Genomic DNA, 19,153 nt, shown 5'->3' with positions numbered 1-19,153 from the left:
ACTTAAACCCGGAACTTAGCCCCTGACTTGCTGTCTGTGGAACCCTCACTGGCATCTGTGCCTATCCCAGGTAAGTGTCCTCATGGGCCTTAATCCCACAGAAATGGAGGCTTTGGTTGCCATCAGCTCAAAGCGGACATGATCTATTTTGCAGTAACACACCTGAAAGAGGGAGCTGGTTTAGGAAGTAGCTAGGATGATGTCCCAGAGGCCCTGACTCCTTCTCTGTTCCTTCTTTCACTCTTGTGAGTGAAATTTGATCTCTGTTCCTTTTAGGAGTAGGGAGGGATTGGCTGAGTCCACATCACTGTCCAGGCCCCCCTGTACCAGAAGACTTCCCTCTACTGAAGGTCTTTTTGAGCTTTTCATTGTTGGGGGCAAGGAGCGATGGTTAGAGGTCCAGAATGAACACTGTGAGGCTTTGAAGGCAGTCATCAAGTGACCGTGTCAGACTCTCCAGACAACTCAGGGTGATCAGAGGTCATCTCAGGATCCAAGTGGTGTGTCTAGCTGGGTAAGTGTCGGCAGAGGCCATTTCATTGTTCTTGTCTTTGGCTGTGACCCATTTGTCCACAGGGTAAACCTCTCCTAATACTATAGGCCTTGTTTGGGGACTGTTCATGTGAAAAGGAACATGCCAGCATGGATTGCTATATATCCTGCTTATCTCATCAATACAAAGAAGTCCCTGCAACAATCTCATGCCCTGCACTTGTCCTACACTTCCCTTCAATCATTCTCATCAGTAAAGGTCCCACCCTAATTCTTTCCTGTCTTGAAAGTCTTCCATGGAAACTGCAGCTCATACTGATTTCTGTCTTTCTTTGGAACTCCAGGGAAACTTGGAACCATCCACTTGTGTCTTTTAAGAAACACCGAGTACCTAGTATGTATAAAGTGTTACGATGAGTATTGCTATCAATGAAATCTAACTTGAGTTCTGTTTCAAGTCACCTACAAAGATGTAGGAGAGATATGATTCAGCTCTAAGATAAACAGAAATAAGTTCTAATCGTGTGGTGTGAGTTTAGGAGGAAGGGGCAGAGAAGAGATAAATACTGATTCTGCAGCCAGCATCTGAGTCAAGTTTTGGAATATTTAGGCATGTAGAGTTGAGAGAAAGCCACTGTAGACATAAAAAATAACATGGAGGCAGGCATAGTGGTTTGTGCCTGTCATCCTAGCTATTCAGGAGGCTGTGATTAGATGGATTGCAGTTTGAGATCAGCCCAGGGCCCCATCTCAACCAATAAAAAATGGGGTGTACCTGTTAACACCACTGTATGAAAAGTATAAATAGAAGGATCAAGAATTCAATGTATAACCTACAAAATTAAAAAGAGTGAGGAATGGGGTATGTAGGAGACAGATGGGTAAGAATGTTAAAAGGGGTCACATTGACCTAAAGATAATTTTTTTGTCAGCCGTGGGACTTGAACTCTGGGCATGGGCACTGTCCCTGTACTCTTCAGCTCAAGGCGAATGCTCTACCACCTGAGTCACAGTGCCACTTCTGGTTTTCTAGTGGTTTATTAGAGATAAGAGTCTCACAGACTTTCTTTGCCTGGGCTGGTTTTGAGACATGATCCTCAGATCTCAGCTTCCTGAGTAGCTAGGATTACAGGCATGAGCCACCAGTGCCCAGCTTAAAAATAATTTTTTTAATGTTTAAAAAAAGAAGGATCCAGGCCAGCCAGGTAGAAAGAGATACCCTATTCAAAAACAATGAGAGCAAAAGGGCTTGGTGGGGACTGGTTCAAGCAGTAGACTGTCTTCCTTGCAAGCTTGAGGATGTGATTTCAAACTTCAGTATTGTCTAAATAAATAAAATATAAGCAAACAAATAGCATGGGCAAGGAGGTGGAAAATCCTGGGGTCACTATCTAGTGTTTGTGTTAAAAGGACCTAATGAAATGTGGGGAGTAGTTAGCTATGCAATGTAACATGTGAAGAACTGTTTTAGACCACTCGTTTGTCAATTTAAAAAGCATTCTTCAGTTACCAATATCATCATATTAATCAGATCTGAGGGAATTTCCACTTTCCCTCAGCTCATCAGATCTTAAAATTTTAAGAATATTTGGGAGATTACCTCATCCAAATTCTCATCCTTGTGATTTCCTCCCAAATTGCAAATATAACTGAGCTTCTCTATTCAGGCTAGACATTTGAACCACCTGAGAAACACTTATACTCAAGCACCATGAATTAAATCAGAACTCTTGATCAAAGGCTTGTGTGTGAATATGTTATTCTTAAGGCTTCCCATAATCCAGTCATAATCCTATAACTCCAACAATCATGGGGCCTGTGAACCTAGTCTAAGGAGATTCGGGAATTGCAGCTAGAAGAACTGATCCGCAAACTTTTGTAAGGTATCTTGAATTTGTGTAGCTTTTCTATAGGTCACTTTCAAACTATTGTCTCTTCTTCCTTCAAGACTATCAAAGTAAAATGAATCAGGGAATAGCAAGACAGAGTTGACAGTTGGAAGTACTGTTCCTGGAATTTTGAGCAGCAGTGATGCGGTGGGTGCTTTGAAAAATATTAATGCCTGGGTCTCATATTCAGAGGCTCTGATTTAATGATCCAGGGAAGGAGGCATCTGGATATCAGGATTTTTTTTAAGCTACCATATTCTAATGTGCAGCCAAGTGTTAACTTTGCTAACATGCACTTGATTCATGGTTGCTCCTGTGTGCCTTGGGCCTTTGCTTCTCTCTGGTCAATGCTGATGGGTGGCTGTGGAACTATTGACGTGGTCTTCTTGCTTCCACATTTCAGACGAAGTCTGAATAGTCAGCATGTGGGTGGGAGGTGGGGGGACTTTCACTTAGTCCCGCCTCCTATGCTTCTCAGATCAAAATTGAGAACAGAGAAGTCCAGATACCAAAATGTGCATTCATTTCCAGTTTTGGTGCAAGGGCTTAAAAGATCTCCTTGGTCTTTATGTCCAAGCACTGACATCAGTCATAAACTACAGTGTCTCTAATTGTGGGGTGGGGGTGGGGGTCTCCTTATCCACTCGTGTCCCTGAATGATACTGCCTCAACTCAAGCACGGATCACCTATCCCTTCTGTTAGAATTGCTAGGCTCCACCTGCTTCCCACCTCCAATTCCAGTCTATTCTATGCAAGGAAGTGATTTTACCTTTCATGAATCCCCAACTATATTTATTCCTTGGCGAATAGAGTCAATGCTTCTTTTAGTGTCTTCTTCAAATAGGTGTACAAAAGGTTTCAATTCAACTGTATACAATGCATCTTGATCAGAGTCATCCCTTTCATTATTCTCCTCGCCAGTCTTTGCCTTCTACCCATCTCAGGTTTTCTAGTTCAGTTTTCATAGATGGACTGGGAATATTATGGCTCTATTCACTGATTATTCCTCTTTCCATTTGTTTGCTCCTTTTAACCCTCATGTGCTCAGTTAATTTAAGATATGTTTCAGCTTCCTGGGATTCATGTCATTAAGCTGCCTAGATCTGAAATATAAACATATTTGAAAACACATGTAGGGCCATATGTATTTATACACAACTACTCTAACTAAAGGATTGTACAGGTAGGAATGGGATCCCATGGTGTAACCTTTTTGAACAATTAATAAGCAATGATATTTTTGATCCAGAGCTTGATATAAAATCTAAAAGACAATTTAATCTGGCTTTCCAAGCACATCCTGGTTTTAGACAGAAGTATCTAACCTTAAAAACAGAAGAAATAACTTCTAATAAAGCTGTTATCCAAAGTGCAGTGCAAGAACACTAGAAATACCTTGAACTATAGAATTTCAATGTAGCCTTCAGAGTATGGTCCCTCACCTTGAGAAATATACCTGCCTCATCTTCCCAAACCCATAATCATGGATTCAGATGATTCATTCTTCACTAAACTTCCTCCTGACTTGCACTATTTCCAAAAGCAATTAAACCTAAGTTATGTTTTTAATGGCTTTCTAATCTCTGAAAGCAATAATTTTTCTATCTCAGCATCTGATTATAGGTTTGGGCAAATCTCTCAGAGAAAATAATAGAGGAAACTTAGTCTTCCTTTCTTTAAAGAGGTAGTCTGCTTTTAATTTCATTTTCCAAGTGTCCTGATCTTTTCACCTAGGAGACAATGGGAAGGAAGGGGTGATGTGATATTTGGGCATCTCACCTAAGAGCAGGAAAAAGCTTTATGACGGTAGAGGTCAGCGAATAAAGCATGTCCTGGAGAGTGGGACAATATTCAACTGGACAGGTGGAAGCATTACTGTGGGGGTTTGAGCCTACTGATTTAAGAAATTTACATTGACTAAATGAATGAGTAGACTTACATATCCCTTCATAGGACATTATCTTATAGAAACTCATGGATCCAGAAGCTGGGACTAACAGCACAACGGTTGCTGAGTTCATTTTATTGGGCCTTGTGGAATCAGAAACACTACGATCTATGGTGTTTGTCCTCTTCCTCTTTGCCTACCTGCTCACAGTTGGGGGCAACTTCAGCATCCTGGCTGCCATCTTGCTGGAGCCCAAACTCCACACCCCCATGTACTTCTTCCTGGGAAACCTATCAGCACTGGACATTGGGTGTATCACTGTCACGGTCCCTCCAATGTTGAGTCATCTTGTGTCCCACAGGCGAACAATTTCCTACATTGCCTGCCTCACACAACTCTTCTTCTTCCACCTTTTGGCTGGGATGGACTGCTTCTTGTTGACAGCCATGGCCTATGACCGATTCCTGGCCATCTGCCAGCCCCTCACCTACAGCACCCGCATGAGCCAGACAGTGCAGAGAATCTTGGTGGTTGTGTCCTGGGCTTGTGCCTTCTCCAATGCCCTGACCCATACTATTGCCTTAACTACTCTCAAGTTTTGTGGACCAAATAAGATCAATCACTTCTACTGTGACCTTCCCCAGCTGTTCCAGCTCTCCTGCTCCAGCACCCAGCTCAATGAGCTGCTGCTCTTTGGTGTGGGTTTCATCATGGCGGGTACACCTGTGGTTCTCATCATTAGCTCCTACGTTCATGTGGCAGCTGCCGTTCTCAGGATCCGTTCGGTGGAGGGCAGGAAGAAGGCCTTCTCCACATGTGGCTCCCACCTCACCGTGGTTTGTCTGTTCTATGGCACAGGCATCTTCAACTACATGCGTCTGGGTTCAGAGGAGGCTTCAGACAAAGACAAGGGGGTTGGGATTTTCAACACGGTTATTAATCCCATGCTGAACCCACTTATCTACAGCCTCAGGAACCCTGATGTGCAGGGTGCTTTGTGGCATGTGTTTGTGGGAAGGCGATCACGGACTTGAGAGGTAACCGGATTCCTCCTTTTCCTGCTTTTTTTTCTGGACAGAAAAATTTTCCATTGAGGCCAAAACCAGTATAAAATAGTCCATTACTATTTCCTTTATTCCATCATGTCTTAACATCGATGTTACGGGTTTGTCCAACAAGGAAACCCAACATCATTCGGTCATTTGACAGATGTTGAATTGAATTAAGATCAATTGAATTGATCCTTTGTAATCCAGACACTCTTCTAGAGAATTAATAAACAGAATAGACAAAAAAACAGAATAAACAAAATGACACATAATGTGTCATTGTGGTGTTAAATGTTATAAAGGAAAACAATTATGGAGAATATGAGGAGAATTAGTACCAAGCAATGCCACTGGGGAAGTGGTTACCTTACTTTGATCTATGCTAACTTTAGGAGTATAATAGAAGTTTAGGATCTGTATGAGTGAGAAACAAAGTCCCACTAGGAAAAGCCATTTAGTTTACCTCAGCCTACTTAACTAAGAATATTACTAAAAGATTCCTTCTGGTGGGGAGTTTTGTTCCTGTGGTCCCTTGGCTCTCCCTGAGTTGTGTATGATGAAAATTACTCTATTTGTACAATTGTTTATGACACCTCCTCCTTCTGATCTAGATCTTCCTCTGAGAGCATCACTGATCCACCATCTCATCATTAGGTTTTGATTGCTCTTCCATGTGGGAACAAACTTGTCCTTGTGGTTGGTCTGTCCTCAAATGGAGGCCATGGTGGTACATAGGAGCCAATGACAGAGACCAGGACGCATTTATAAACAAAACAGCCAAAATGTTTTCATGTCTGTCTAGAGTTCTGTGTGAGTTCCCCTTTCTAACCTCCTAGGTATCATCAGTCATATCAAAGCTGACATGCTGTCAGGAGAGAAAAGACCAGATAGAAGCATGATCATGGTGTTGACGCCACAATGCAAAGTAGAGTTGGGAACAATAGGAAGCCTAGCTCTAAGCCATGAATGACAGAATGCACAGCACTGCAAATAGAGCAGTATACAATTAACAAAAAAAGAACATTTCTAGCCAATACTGGAAACGTTTAACATTACTATGTTACAGCAGTGAACACAAGATTAGGATGTAATTTGTTAAGCATAGGATCGACAGAAATGTGTTGAAATTAGTGTTAGTTAGGACGTGGGAAAATGGTTACTACTCCAGATGGACTTAAGGTAGGGAAAGCACTAGCACAGTCCTGAAGCTGTGGCCTCAGATGCAAAAACAAAGACAAGTTAAATAAAGTTGGAAAGGAAAACTGTAGTTTAACATGGAAAATCCTCAACCCACTCTTGATTCCTCATGTCAGCTTCACACTGGGAACCCATTTTATACCCCAGTATAAGCTGGGATCAGAGAGTGTTAGTGGTAATCACTCTAGTCATTCTCTTTCAATTAAGCTCCAATCTATTTGGGATTTATCTCCCCAGGACATAGGATGCTCTGAGAAGTTGTAACTAGCTTGTGGAGAAATAGCCTAAATGTCCTGTAGTTGCAATCGCTTATCACAATCTGCCTCAGCTCAGAAGGCCAGACTAAACTCTATTAACACAGTGGACTTCTTAAAAAGATTCATTTAAGAGGATTTTTTCCCCCTTGTTGCTGTCTTTCTTTTCTTTTCTTTTTGTCTTGTTTGTTTATCTATCTTTGGAAGGTTACAGGGGATACAATTGGAAGGACAAAGGGTGAATAAATGCAGCAGTGATACTTACTAGACACTATGTTGAAAATGAACTGTATAATTTGTAAGTGGGGATTGGAGAGGAAAACTGGGAGAGAGCAAGGGAAGGAGGTCATATTGTCCAAAAAGAAATGTACTAATAACATGACTTAAATAACTGTAACTTCTCTGTACATCACCTTTATAATAACAATAAAAATTAGAAAAAAATACTCATTTATTGGAGTGAGAATTAAAAAAAGAATACGGAGGGCACATACAACCACACCCTTTCCACCTTTTTTTGGTCCAGAACAGGAATCTATCTTCTGGAATTCCTGCCTTTTGGGTGATCATGAAGGAAGCAGGTCCTTGTGGATCAATCAGCCTTAGCTCCCGTGGGATGCCATTATATTCCAGGCAAGGAGCCAAATTTCTACTGCAATAACCCAACTGGTGGTCAAGGCCTGGCCTCCACTGATCCCTCACCAATGCCTTCCTTGTGGATGGGATGATTGACTTTGATTCTCAAAGGTACCCAAACAGCTGGTTGCAAGTCAGAACCTGGAGCATTTGCTGCTCAATCCCCTTTTTAGCCCAAAGTTCAAGTACAGTACTTCCAAAGAAGCACAAGATTATTGAACTCTCTAGACAGAACTCAACATTTCTGAAGTTTCCTCTACACTTGATGTTTCTGGAGCTTCCTCTGCTTTTCATGAGCCAGACTCCAATGCAAGTTAATAAACACAGAGGAGAAGTCCAAAGGCTCCTGCTTCCTCTTGGAGAAACTATGAATTGTTTCAAACTTTGTAGAGGCCAATTGAGGAAATATTATGAAAGACCCAGAGAGTGAAACACACTTCACCAATTTCCCTTAAGGAAATAATACATAAGTGAACCGTACCACAGAGTTTATTGTCATTGATTCAAACAATGGGAAAAATGGAAAGCAACTAAATATGAGAAAATAGGAACTATACTCAAAGAATTATGATATGTATGCATATATACACATTAAATTGGACATTGAAATACTGTGCAGGCATTAAGTGATAATGTAGCTAAATAGTTACTATCATAGGAAAATGCTATTCCTGTTAAATAAAAAGCAAAACAATTTGAATTCATTCTAGGAAAACATTTTAGACTACAGTATAAAATTTGAAGACAAAGCAGGGAATGGGAAGGTGGCTCAGTGGTAGAGTGCTGGCCTTGCATGCATGAGGCCCTGGGTTCGATTCCTCAGTACCACATAAGCAAAAAGAAAAAAGCCGGAAGTGGCACTGTGGCTCAAGTGGTAGAGTGTTAGCCTTGAGCTCAAGAGCTGAGGGACAGCACCCAGGCCCAGAGTTCAGGCCCACAACTGACAAGAAAAAAAAATGTAAATGATCATTATCTTTGGACAGAAGAAACACAAATTATATTTTGGGCCTATTTGTATTCCAACACTTTTTATAAACTTCATATTACTTATTTAATAAAAATATTAAGAAGCTATTATTGACTGAACCATTTTTGACTAGCCAACTCTGACGAATAGTGTCACAGTTACTATGGGGTTAGCATGATCTTATTCACTGACAAGTTTCCGGGAGCAGGGGGAACACTGAGTTACACATAGGTCTGGTTTTTCTGTTGTTTTTTATTTTGTTTGCAAGTCAGTAAACTGATTTGCAGCTGGATATCTACGTTCTAATAAGCCTCATGTGGGTCTTCTGAATAGTGGATTTCACGCTAATGTCCAACACTGCCATCATGGCAGCCTCTTAAAGGCTTTCCCTAAGAGAAGTCTTCCCAGTGCCCCATGCATATCCTTGTTCCTCAGGCTGTAGATGAAAGGGTTCATCATGGGGGTCACCACAGCATACATCACCGTGGCTACTGAATCCTTCATGGAGTAGGTGTGGAGGGGCTGCAGATATACCATCCCTAGTGTCCCATAGAAGAGAGAGACCACAGCCAAATGGGAGGCACAGGTGGAGAAGGCTTTGTACTTCCCAGTGGCTGATGGGATTCTGAGGATGGCTCTGATGATACAGACATAGGACAGGATCATGAACCCTAGGGGAGTGAGGAAGATGAAGCAGCCTGTGACAATCAGCACCAGGTGGTTGACCTGGGTATTGGAACATGCAAGCCTCAACAGGACGTACATCTCACAGAAGATGTAGTGGATTTTCCGTGATCCACAGAAGATCACCCTGGTCATGAGGAGGGTGTGGATGAGGCCATAGAGGACAGACAGGACCCAGCACAGGGCCAGGAGAGAGACACAGAGCTTAGGGCTCATGGCTGTGGTGTAGTGGAGGGGGCGGCAGATGGCCACATAGCGGTCATAGGCCATCACTGCCAGGATGAGGTTGTCCAGGGCCACCAGGGAGACCAGAAAGTAGAGCTGTGTCAGACACCCGCCATAGGAGATGGCTTTGTTCTGCGACTGAAGGTTCACCAGCATCTTGGGGATGGTGTTGGTGACGAAGAATAGGTCCGTGAGGGAGAGGTTGGCCAGGAAAAAGTACATAGGAGTATACAGGCGTGAGTCGGAGGTGATGGCCAGGATGATGAGCACATTCCCCACCACTGTGACCAGGTACATGGACAGGAACGCCCAAAAGAGGATGGACTGCTGCTCAGGAATCTCTGAAATCCCCAGCAGGAGGAACCCAGATTCCCCACTCTGATTGCCTCCATCCATTCCCCGACGCTTCTGTAGCATAAGCACTAAGGTTGATGGAAAGCAAAAATTAACTTGGAAATAGGTTAATACCACCTTACACTAAATTTTGTAATTTTTAAAAGTAAACCACAAAGCACAACATGCAAAACCTTTAAGCAACTTAATTATTCCAGCAACTTCTAGCATAGACAATGTTCTTGCAATAATGTATTTAAAAATCATATCATCTTACAATTCTCTTGGTGTGTTGAAAGATTAGTGCGCTGTGTATGTCATGTTTGGGTACAGAATTGGCTTTTAAATGGGAGAAATGGATATATGCATTAAATAAATGGAGATTGTACAATCAGGAAAAGGGGAAAGAAGAAAAGTTACTGGAAAGGAAAATGTTATCGTTATTTGTTGATATTATGATCTCTCTGGGAGACATAAGACAATCAACTGAAGTGTCCCTAAAAATAAGAAGTCATTACTTTACTAGCCAATCACTGAATGAGTAGAGCAGCACAGTGGTATATACCTAGAACCCCAGCACTTGGGAGGCTAAGGAAAATTCGAAACCATCTTGGGCTACAGAGCAAGACTCTGTCTCAAAAACAAGCAAACATGAAAATGAATCAACACAAAGCTAACATTGCTCCCAGGAGATCCTACAATGTAGTGATTGACTATGCTGTCAAAATATCAAAAAACAAATCTGAGCAAATTGTTTTGGCTAGTAGAGAATCTAGACTAGCTCCTTGACTTTTTTGAGACTTAGTTCATTCAAGTACAAAAAGGTTGTGACAGTAATAAAATTGTGATTAAAATGTTCAGTACTAAGAGATAGCATGCAGTAAGCTCACAATAAATACTTCCGTGTGCATATATATACATATACATATACATATACATACATATATATATATATATGTAAAATGGGTCTGGAAGGTGGCTGGCTAAGTGGTAGAGTGCTTGCCTCACATGCATGAGGCCCTGGGTTTGATTCCTCAAGTACAACATAAACATAAAAAGCTGGAAATGGTGCTGTGGCTCAGGTGGTAGAGTGCTAGCCTTGAGCTCAAGAACTGAGGGACAGCTCCCAGGCCAGAGTTCAAGCCCCATGGCTGACATATATATACATATATATATATATATATATATATATATATATACACATATATACTGTATTATATATCTAATAAGTACAAAATATATAGTATATACTCTACAGTATACATTATTATACACTATATATACTATATACTGTATATAGTACATACTATATATGTTATCTACTATAGTATGCATGATATACACTATGATAAATAGTGTATAGAGATTTTACAAAGTCTACACACATATCTCTCTCTATATATATTCATTAGTATTTTATTTCCTGAAAAAAATCCTAGAAATATGCTTTAAAAATCAACATATACATACACACAATAGTATACTGTCGCAAATATCTTCTCCAACATTAATTACTCAGCATTTTTCCATAGAAAAATATAATCTTAATGTCATCTTATGACTTTGAAAACAAGCAAAAATTGGGGAGAAGCAGGCTTATTTTGATTGAGTATTTTCTAGTACTAGAAATTTATCTCGAGAGTATGAACAAATAGTGTAGTGGTTGACACAGTAATCTCAGCCTCTGGTGGCTGAGGTAGGAGAATCATGAGTTAAAAACCAAACGGCCACAGCAAAGCCACATCTCAAAAGGCCAGGTACCAGTGTTTTATGCTTATAATCTCAGCTACTCAGGAGGCTTTGATCTGAGGATCTGCAGTTTCAAGTCCGCCCAGGCAGACAAATCTAAGAGATTCTTTTTTTTTTTTTTTTTTGCTGGTCGTGGGGTCTGAACTCTGGGCCTGGGTGCTGTCCCTCAGCTCTTCAGCTCAAGGCGAGCGCTCTACCACTGGAGCCACAGCGCCACTTCCGGCTTTTTCTGTGTATGTGGTGCTGAGGAATCGAACTCAGGGCCTCATGCTTGCAAGGCAAGCACTCTACCACTGAACCACCTTCCCAGCCCTCTAAGAGATTCTTATCTCCAGTTGATGGACAGAAAGCTGGAAGTGGAGTATGGTTCAGGTGGTAGAGGACCAGGCTTTCAGGAAGCAGGAAATAGCAAAGCAAGAAAAAGAGGCCTTGAATTTAAAGCTTAAATATCAGAACACATGCGTGCGCGCGCACACACACACACACACACACACTATCAGACAAAATGTAAAAGTGTACTACTCAATGATTATCACAGCCTTCATAATAATAAAACTAAGAACTAAGATAAACATTTGACTTTAGAGATCTGAAACTAAACACATTCATAGATTGAGAAAGCATACTGTGGCTGCCTGGAGCTGGGCTTTCTGTATATATGGCATAAAATGGGGAATGACCATTAATGGGAAAGAGGTTTCTTTTTGGAGTTAATAAAATATTCCAAATTTAGTTTGTGGTGATGGCTAAAAAGGTATATGAATTGGTAAGTAAGCAGGTTTTATAGTAATCATTTATACCTAGCATGGTTGTTTGAAAATTACATAATCCATTAAGGTAATAGAATACCCTGAAACTATCAATGATACAATTTGTATATGGAAGCAGTTCCTAGCAATTGCAACATTAAAAATTACACACTAGAGCTGGGTGCCACTAGCATACACCTATAAATCCTAGCTACTTAGGAGGTTGAGATATGAGGATTATGGTTCAAAGCCAGCCTGAGCAGGAAAAGTCCATGAGACTTTTATTTCCAAATAATCAGCAATCTAAGCTAGAAGAGGAGCATTAGCCTTGAGTGAAAACACTAAGTGCAGCACCCAGTCTCTGAATTCAAACTCCAGGACACACACACACACACACACACACACACACACACACACACACACACACACACACACACACACACACACTAGCATAGAGTCTGCCCGTATGTGACTGTGAAGAAGACAGCAGATCAAAGTGCTTTGTGTTTCATGGGGAGAGAGAGGGACAAAGAGCATATCTCTCACTCTCTTCCCTTTGGTAGCAGAAGTCCATTTCCTCTAGGACAGCCTGTCGGTGGGCAGGCCTGCACTACCTACCCCAGCAATGCTTTTTGTATGTTTCTAGAATGTGCAAAATCCATTCTCTGAATCCTTAGCATCCGCTGTCTCTGAATATCACATGGGTTTTCTTCACTCTGTCCCTGCATGGCCCGCTTGGAAAGACCCACACAGCTTGCTCTCAAACATCGCTGCCAGGCCAGTGCCGCCACCCCAGCCTCTGCAGAAATGTAATTCTCAGTGCACACAACAGCACAATTTGGTCCTGTAAGACCATCGATGAGGACTTGAGGCTTCAAAACTCAATGAACTTCCTGAAGTTGTTCAACTAGTAAACAATGGAGCTCCCCTCTTCTGCCTGCCAAGCCCACTGCCCACCCAGTCTGGTGCCCAAAGTTCAGGATCATCTGGGACTGTTTCCTGATGAGAAGATGGAAGAAAACAGGAGGGCAGCAGAGAGCAGGGAATAGATGCCCAGAGGAACTAGCACTATTGCTTTCTGCCCTGAAAGACAAGGCATGTACCCTACATACTTTGGCATGCACCAGAATCACTTACAATGGTCTTTTTAAAAAAATGACAAGTACTGGTGGCTCACACCTGTGATCTTAGCCACTCAGGTTGCTGAGATCTGAGGGTCCTGGTTTGAAGTCAGCCTGCACAGACAAAGCCATGAGATTCTATCTCCAATTAACCAGCAACACCCTTGAAATGAAGCTGTGGCCCAAGCGGTAGAGCACTAGTATTGAGCAAAACACTTAAACAAATAAATAATAAAACAAAACCAATAAAAAGGATGTTCAAGCCCTCTTCCTTATGATATAGTTACCAGCTGTCTTCTCAAAATCCAAGCACCCAGAGCTTCAGATTCTATGCTAAGATTCTGTAAGAATCGGTGCATCTGAAGATCTGCGTGGTCAGAAAGCTCTGGAGACACACACCCCGCAGCTGTGGGATCAGCAGAGAATAGAGAAAAATGGGGGGATGGTACAGAAAAGTACTGTGAGCTAAAGGTCAGAAAACTGGGCTTCGTAGAAGGAGTAAATTTGATTGGGGCACCTTGTACACACGTATGGTAATAGCACAGTGAAACTTTTTGCACAAATAATATACACTCAGAGAAGGGATGGGTAAGAGAGATGGGTGACAATGTTGTCAGACACGTTGTACTCATACTGTTTTGCAGAATGGGAACTTCTTTGTACAACTATTTCAAGATAATAAAAAAGTTAAATAAAAACAAATAATATACACTCATAAAAAAGAATCAAACTGGGATTTGTACCTCCTCCGATGCTGCCTGATTATGGGACCTTCCGGGGAGGACACACTCCCCCTGGAATGCCTTACGGTGTTCCATGGAGCTTTTTTACTTTTTGATTTTTTTATTAGCCGCTATTAATTGCACACAGGGGGTTCTTTATGCTATTTCTTGGATCAAATTTACTCTATGACTCTTTCTCATTCCCACGCTCCCAATTTTTAAAATCATACTGACAGGTTTCATTATTCTATTTTCATAAATATAAATGAAATGCTTCCATCTGATTGCACCTTCTCTATCATGTGTTCCTTTTACCCACCCCTGCAGCCTGTTCCCACCCCAAACAGCCCCCATTTTGCACTGCCATCAGTGCAAAATGATGGCAGAGAAAACCTGTGAAGTTTGTCTTTTTTACAGGCTGGAGACTGACAAGCAACAGGGCATGTAAGAACACTTTGAAAATGAATGTTAAAATGATTGGAAGGATCATCATATTATCTTGAACATTAAGTAAGGTCATAAGGTTTTTCATGGTGTGTATGTCTATGAGAGAAATGATAGAGACGAGAATTGTAAGAAAAGGAAGAGAGACAAAGAGCATAGCCCCTGGACATCCAGACCTTACCAATGTCTCTGCAGCTCTTAGAATCCCCTGCTTCTGCTGTGCCCACCTTCCTCCTCCATCCAATGCAGGTTCACAAACTCACAGAGAAGGCCCAGAGCAGGGCTGTGTGGGACTCAGCAGTTAAGGCAAAGATGGAAAAACAGAGGATTGGTACTCAGATTGTGGGTTCCCCAACAAGGTTAAGGAACTTGAAAGCTGATTCCTGAGTCTCCTTTCCGAAAGAAAGGGGCTGAGCCAGAACTGTGCCAGGCCTTATTTATCAGCTTGGGAGAGGCCTCAGGGAAGTAATCCCACGATGGTATCTGCAGAGGGACAGGAATAATTTCACTAATGTTACTATCTATGAGCCAAGGCCTTGAGAGATGAGCCCTGTTTACCAGGAGTCTACCAGATTCTCTCTCCTTCCCTCTCCTAGTCTCCTCCAGGTCTTCCCTCCGCTTCCCCCCATTTCCCTGTTTCTGTGATTGGGATGAGCTTGGATCTCCCAAACCATCAGTCTCTCAGTCTACATGCTTTCTGCCCAAATTCCTAGCACCACCATGTCAGAGCTTGAAAGGCTTTAGCTTCAAACCACCCACCTCCACATGCTGTAAAATACACCCTGTCCAGATAGCAGCATTTCTAGAGGGCAACTCAACTTGTGTTTGCATGTAACTCCTCTGATGGGGAGCTCCCTGCATTCACACAGGCCTTACGCCTGGTCTCATGCTTGGCAGATGTCAAACACCCTGTTTGGAGACCTCATGTGGGCCACATAGCACATGAAGGAGAGCAGGAATGGTTTGAGGCCTGGGCGGTGTGTTCTACTGCTATATAATCCATAGTTAATGTTTTAGTTTGCAGTAACCAACTCTGCTCTTGCTCAGTTATGAGGTGGGCATGTCAGTGGATACAGGTAAAGGTTAGTAAAGTTTCCCCTTAGAGATAGGAACTCTTCACTTAGTGTCTTTGACTTAAATCGTAGAATAAGAATTTGTGGACAAGCCACAGTGGTAAGAAAATTTGGCAGAGCTTTATTGAGTAAGTGAGCAGTCAAGCAGACAAATAGACAAAAAATAGGCAAATGGATGAGCAGAAGGGCGGGGGCACACTCAAGCAGAGTGTGGATGCTCTCACAGGGAGACACACACACACAGTATCTTGGGCTGTTGGGGTATTTATATGGTAAGACTTCAAAGTTATGGCTTCAAAGTTATGCAAAGATGGATGTTTTGTCTTTGCTCTATTACTCTTGGTGTTACTTTCTGAGTTTCCAGGTAAGAATGCATCCTTCCATAGAACAGAACCTTATCCTTGAGATAAGGGGGATGCATCCTGTTGTCTCTCTTTAAAGCAATAATGGCACTTTTATGTTTCTAAATGCCGTATTTCAGAGTTGCCTTCACCAGACCTCAGTTTCTTAAGTTATCTTGTTTCATTTTCTCCTAAGTGATTTTGCTCCCTTAATCTTAAGGGAAGTACATGAAGGAATATTTTCTGTATTTGCTGTAAGCTGACCGTACCTCAATTTCTCTTTGTCCATCCTGCTTCAGGTAGAGTTCTTTTGGTGCCACAAATGGAGTCCTTATCCACCCTTATTCATGGTGGATTCATTCTTAGAGTCCCAATGAGCTTTTGAAATCACAAACCCCATATAGACTAAGATTTTTTTCCTACCCATACATACCTATGATAAAATCTAAAGTCATGTACAATAAGAGAGGAACAATAACAGTATGATAGAATAAGTATAAGGATCTATTGGAATAAAACTTAAAGGGGCTGGGAAGGTGGCTCATTGGTAGAGTGCTTGCCTCGCATGCATGAGGCCCTGGGTTCAATTCCTCAGTACCATGTAAGCAGAAAAAGCCAGAAGTGGTGCTGTGGCTCAAGTGGTAGGGCGCTAACCTTGAGCTGAAGAGCTGAGGGACAGCACTCAGGCCCAGAGTTCAGCCCCCATGACTGACAAAAAATAAACAACGACAACAAAAAACTTACTTAAAACTTCTATTTCTGGAGTTTTCCATGTGCTATTTTTTGGTCACAGTTGAATGTAGGTGGGTAATAGATGCCACAGAGGGTGAAACCATGGGTCAGGCAGATTGCTGTCCTTGCCGCTCTCCTGCTACTAGCATTCAGCCTTCCCCACCAGCACCCTTTCCTGAGAGTAGCCCAGATTCTGTATAACTGCCACTAAGGCAACCTCCTCCTGCCCAAGAATCTGGCTTCCTGCCCTCAGTTCTCATCTTGCGTTATTCTTGCATTGTTTGTCCATTGATGGCAATCATTGGGCTGGACCCTAGATACACCATGCTGACCAAGATGGCCATAGCCACTTGCCTTCACAGAGTTTCAGACCGGAGCAGAAGAGGCCTCCTAAACAGACAAAGAGGTGAAATAATTACAAGCTAATGAGGCCCCCGAGAAAATGAATCTAAAAATAGGGAGTGGTAGAGAGGAAAGGAGTATGCCTCTTATTAGATTGGGTAGACAGGAAGAACTCCAAGAGAGGCTCTGTGTGCAGCTTAGTGACAGAGCTCAGCATAAGAAGGTCCTGGGTTCCAGCTCCAGCACCAAAACAACCCAACATAGCCACAACAATCAATCTCTGAGAAAGAGACACTTAAGCTGAGTGGGGACCTGCACACACTCAGACAGAGGGAACAGCATCAGGAAAGACAAAAGTGAGGGATGATCTTTGAACGAACATTCTAGGGCTGACCAGAAGCAGATGCTGGTGCTTTGAAAGCTAGGTTGTGAGTGGCAGGGCACGAGGCTGGAAGGTAAGGGCAGAATAAACTGGAAAGCCACTTTTTATTCCAATTACAAGTCACCAAAATGTCTCAAGGAAGAGACTGAAATGCATTTTAGATAAAGCAAAGCCTAGCACTTTGGACAGGAGTCTGGAAAACAGTCATGATTTTTTTTTTTTATCTGCTTGGTGGCAAAGCTCTTCTGCGATGTATCCTTCAGCTGGCTGTGTTTTCATTTTGTTTTGTTTTTGCATTTCACCACCTTTGCCTTCATCGAACTTTCCTGACAATCTATACAACTTAGTATTTTTACTATTTTTTTATCGTTATCTTCCTTTTGACAAATGAAAATGAAAGATGGAATTAGACTATCACCCCTTTGACAACAACTAGTGAATGACTGCAGCTATGCAATAAGCATTGGAGGTGTTAACATCACAAAGAGAGCTGATCATGTCATTTGTCTTAGGATGGAAGAAAACACACCCCCACCTACAGCCTTGGAAAAGGGATAGAACTGGAAACATATGGAATTTCTAGTTTGAGCAGTTTGGAGTAGCCAAGACCCAGTGAACCCTCAACTCTAGTTATTGTTCCTTCTTGGATAAGGCACCTCTACAATGAAGAGAAGTTTCTGAGAATAGATCCTACATGTAATAGCACAGGAGAAAAAGAGACAAAGCAAAAAGACTGTCCAGGTAAAATTATGGAAGAAAAGTAAGAGGCAGGAGACCTCCAACAATATCACCATATATTTGAATGCTCCATGAAAATAATGAAATAGGAAAGAAAGAAAGAGAGAGAGAAAGGAAAGAAAGAAAGAAAGAAAGAAAGAAAGAAAGAAAGAAAGAAAGAAAGAAAGAAGGAAAGAAAGAAAGAAAGAAAGAAAGAAAGAAAGAAAGAAAGAAAGAAAGAAAGAAAGGAAGGAAGGAAGGAAGAAAGGAAGAAAGGAAGGAAGGAAGGAAGAAAGAAAGAAAGAAAGAAAGAAAGAAAGAAAGAAAGAAAGAAAGAAAGAAAGAAAGAAAGAAAGAAAGAAAGAAAGAAGGAAAGAAGGAAAGAAAGATAAAGTTTTAGAGGAATAAAAAGCTTGACAGGAAAGTTTACTGGGGTACGCTCCTGGGCGAGCTCTCTGGTCAGAATCAGAGAGGTTTCACTGAGTGTAGTTGTAGCAGAGCTTTTTTAGGCGAGGTAAAAGCAGAACTTATCGAGAGTGGGGACTTGTAGCAGGAAGCTTGTTTTTTGCCCGTTTAAATTGTTTTAGGGCAGTGCACTCGAAGAATGGTTGACTCAGATGGTGGCTTTTTCTTTTTTTTTTTTAGTAGCAACCTGGTCTTTCTGGGCAGCAGCCAGTTTTTCCCTGGAGGTCTGACATTTTTCCAGCTGCCTACTTCCTCCAGTGACCTGTCAGGAAGGAGGAGCTTTGAGACTACAGTGTTAGGGGAATTGTCCCCAATGACTTCTTCAGAAAGTTCAAGAAAAATAACTGCACTTGAAGATAGGCAAAAGAAAAAAATTGGGTTCTAGAATGTGCTACAAGCCTTTTAGCACTGTAGAGCATCCATAAAAACTGAAGGGCTCACTCTTTTTGAGACAATCTCACTTTCTGGGTTGAGAGGAACTCAAGCAACCATGCAAAGGGTGAAAAGGCAAAAGCATTAGGAAATTTATGATAATATGACTTGTAATTATGAAAATTTGAAGTCACTCAAATATCTGTCAGTAGACAATCAAGTAAAACAAATAATTCCTAAAATGAAATACAACGTCTTTGTAAAGCGCCTTGTGAGGTGTACCTTAAGGAAGTAATGTGACATTTTTTTTCCATGATGAATTGCTTTAT

At 41.7% G+C, this 19,153-nt stretch overlaps 2 protein-coding genes across 2 annotated transcripts; one reads left to right on the top strand and one right to left on the bottom strand.

Annotated features, from left to right (window-relative positions):
- The first annotated feature begins 4,344 nt into the window (after window positions 1-4,344).
- Window positions 4,345-5,304, top strand: LOC138830392 (olfactory receptor 3A2). The gene has a single exon (XM_070026767.1). The coding sequence runs from the start codon at window positions 4,357-4,359 to the stop codon at window positions 5,302-5,304; it is 948 nt and encodes a 315-aa protein (XP_069882868.1). The 5' UTR covers window positions 4,345-4,356.
- Window positions 5,305-8,736: 3,432 nt separating this feature from the next.
- Window positions 8,737-9,678, bottom strand: LOC138830519 (olfactory receptor 1D2). The gene has a single exon (XM_070026899.1). The coding sequence runs from the start codon at window positions 9,676-9,678 to the stop codon at window positions 8,737-8,739; it is 942 nt and encodes a 313-aa protein (XP_069883000.1).
- Between the last annotated feature and the right edge of the window lie 9,475 nt (window positions 9,679-19,153).

Source organism: Dipodomys merriami, unplaced genomic scaffold (assembly GCF_024711535.1).
Source record: "Dipodomys merriami isolate MVZ:Mamm:240054 unplaced genomic scaffold, mDipMer1.0.p SCAF_19, whole genome shotgun sequence".
NCBI lineage: Eukaryota > Metazoa > Chordata > Mammalia > Rodentia > Heteromyidae > Dipodomys > Dipodomys merriami.
This window is presented reverse-complemented; position numbering and strand designations above follow the sequence as displayed.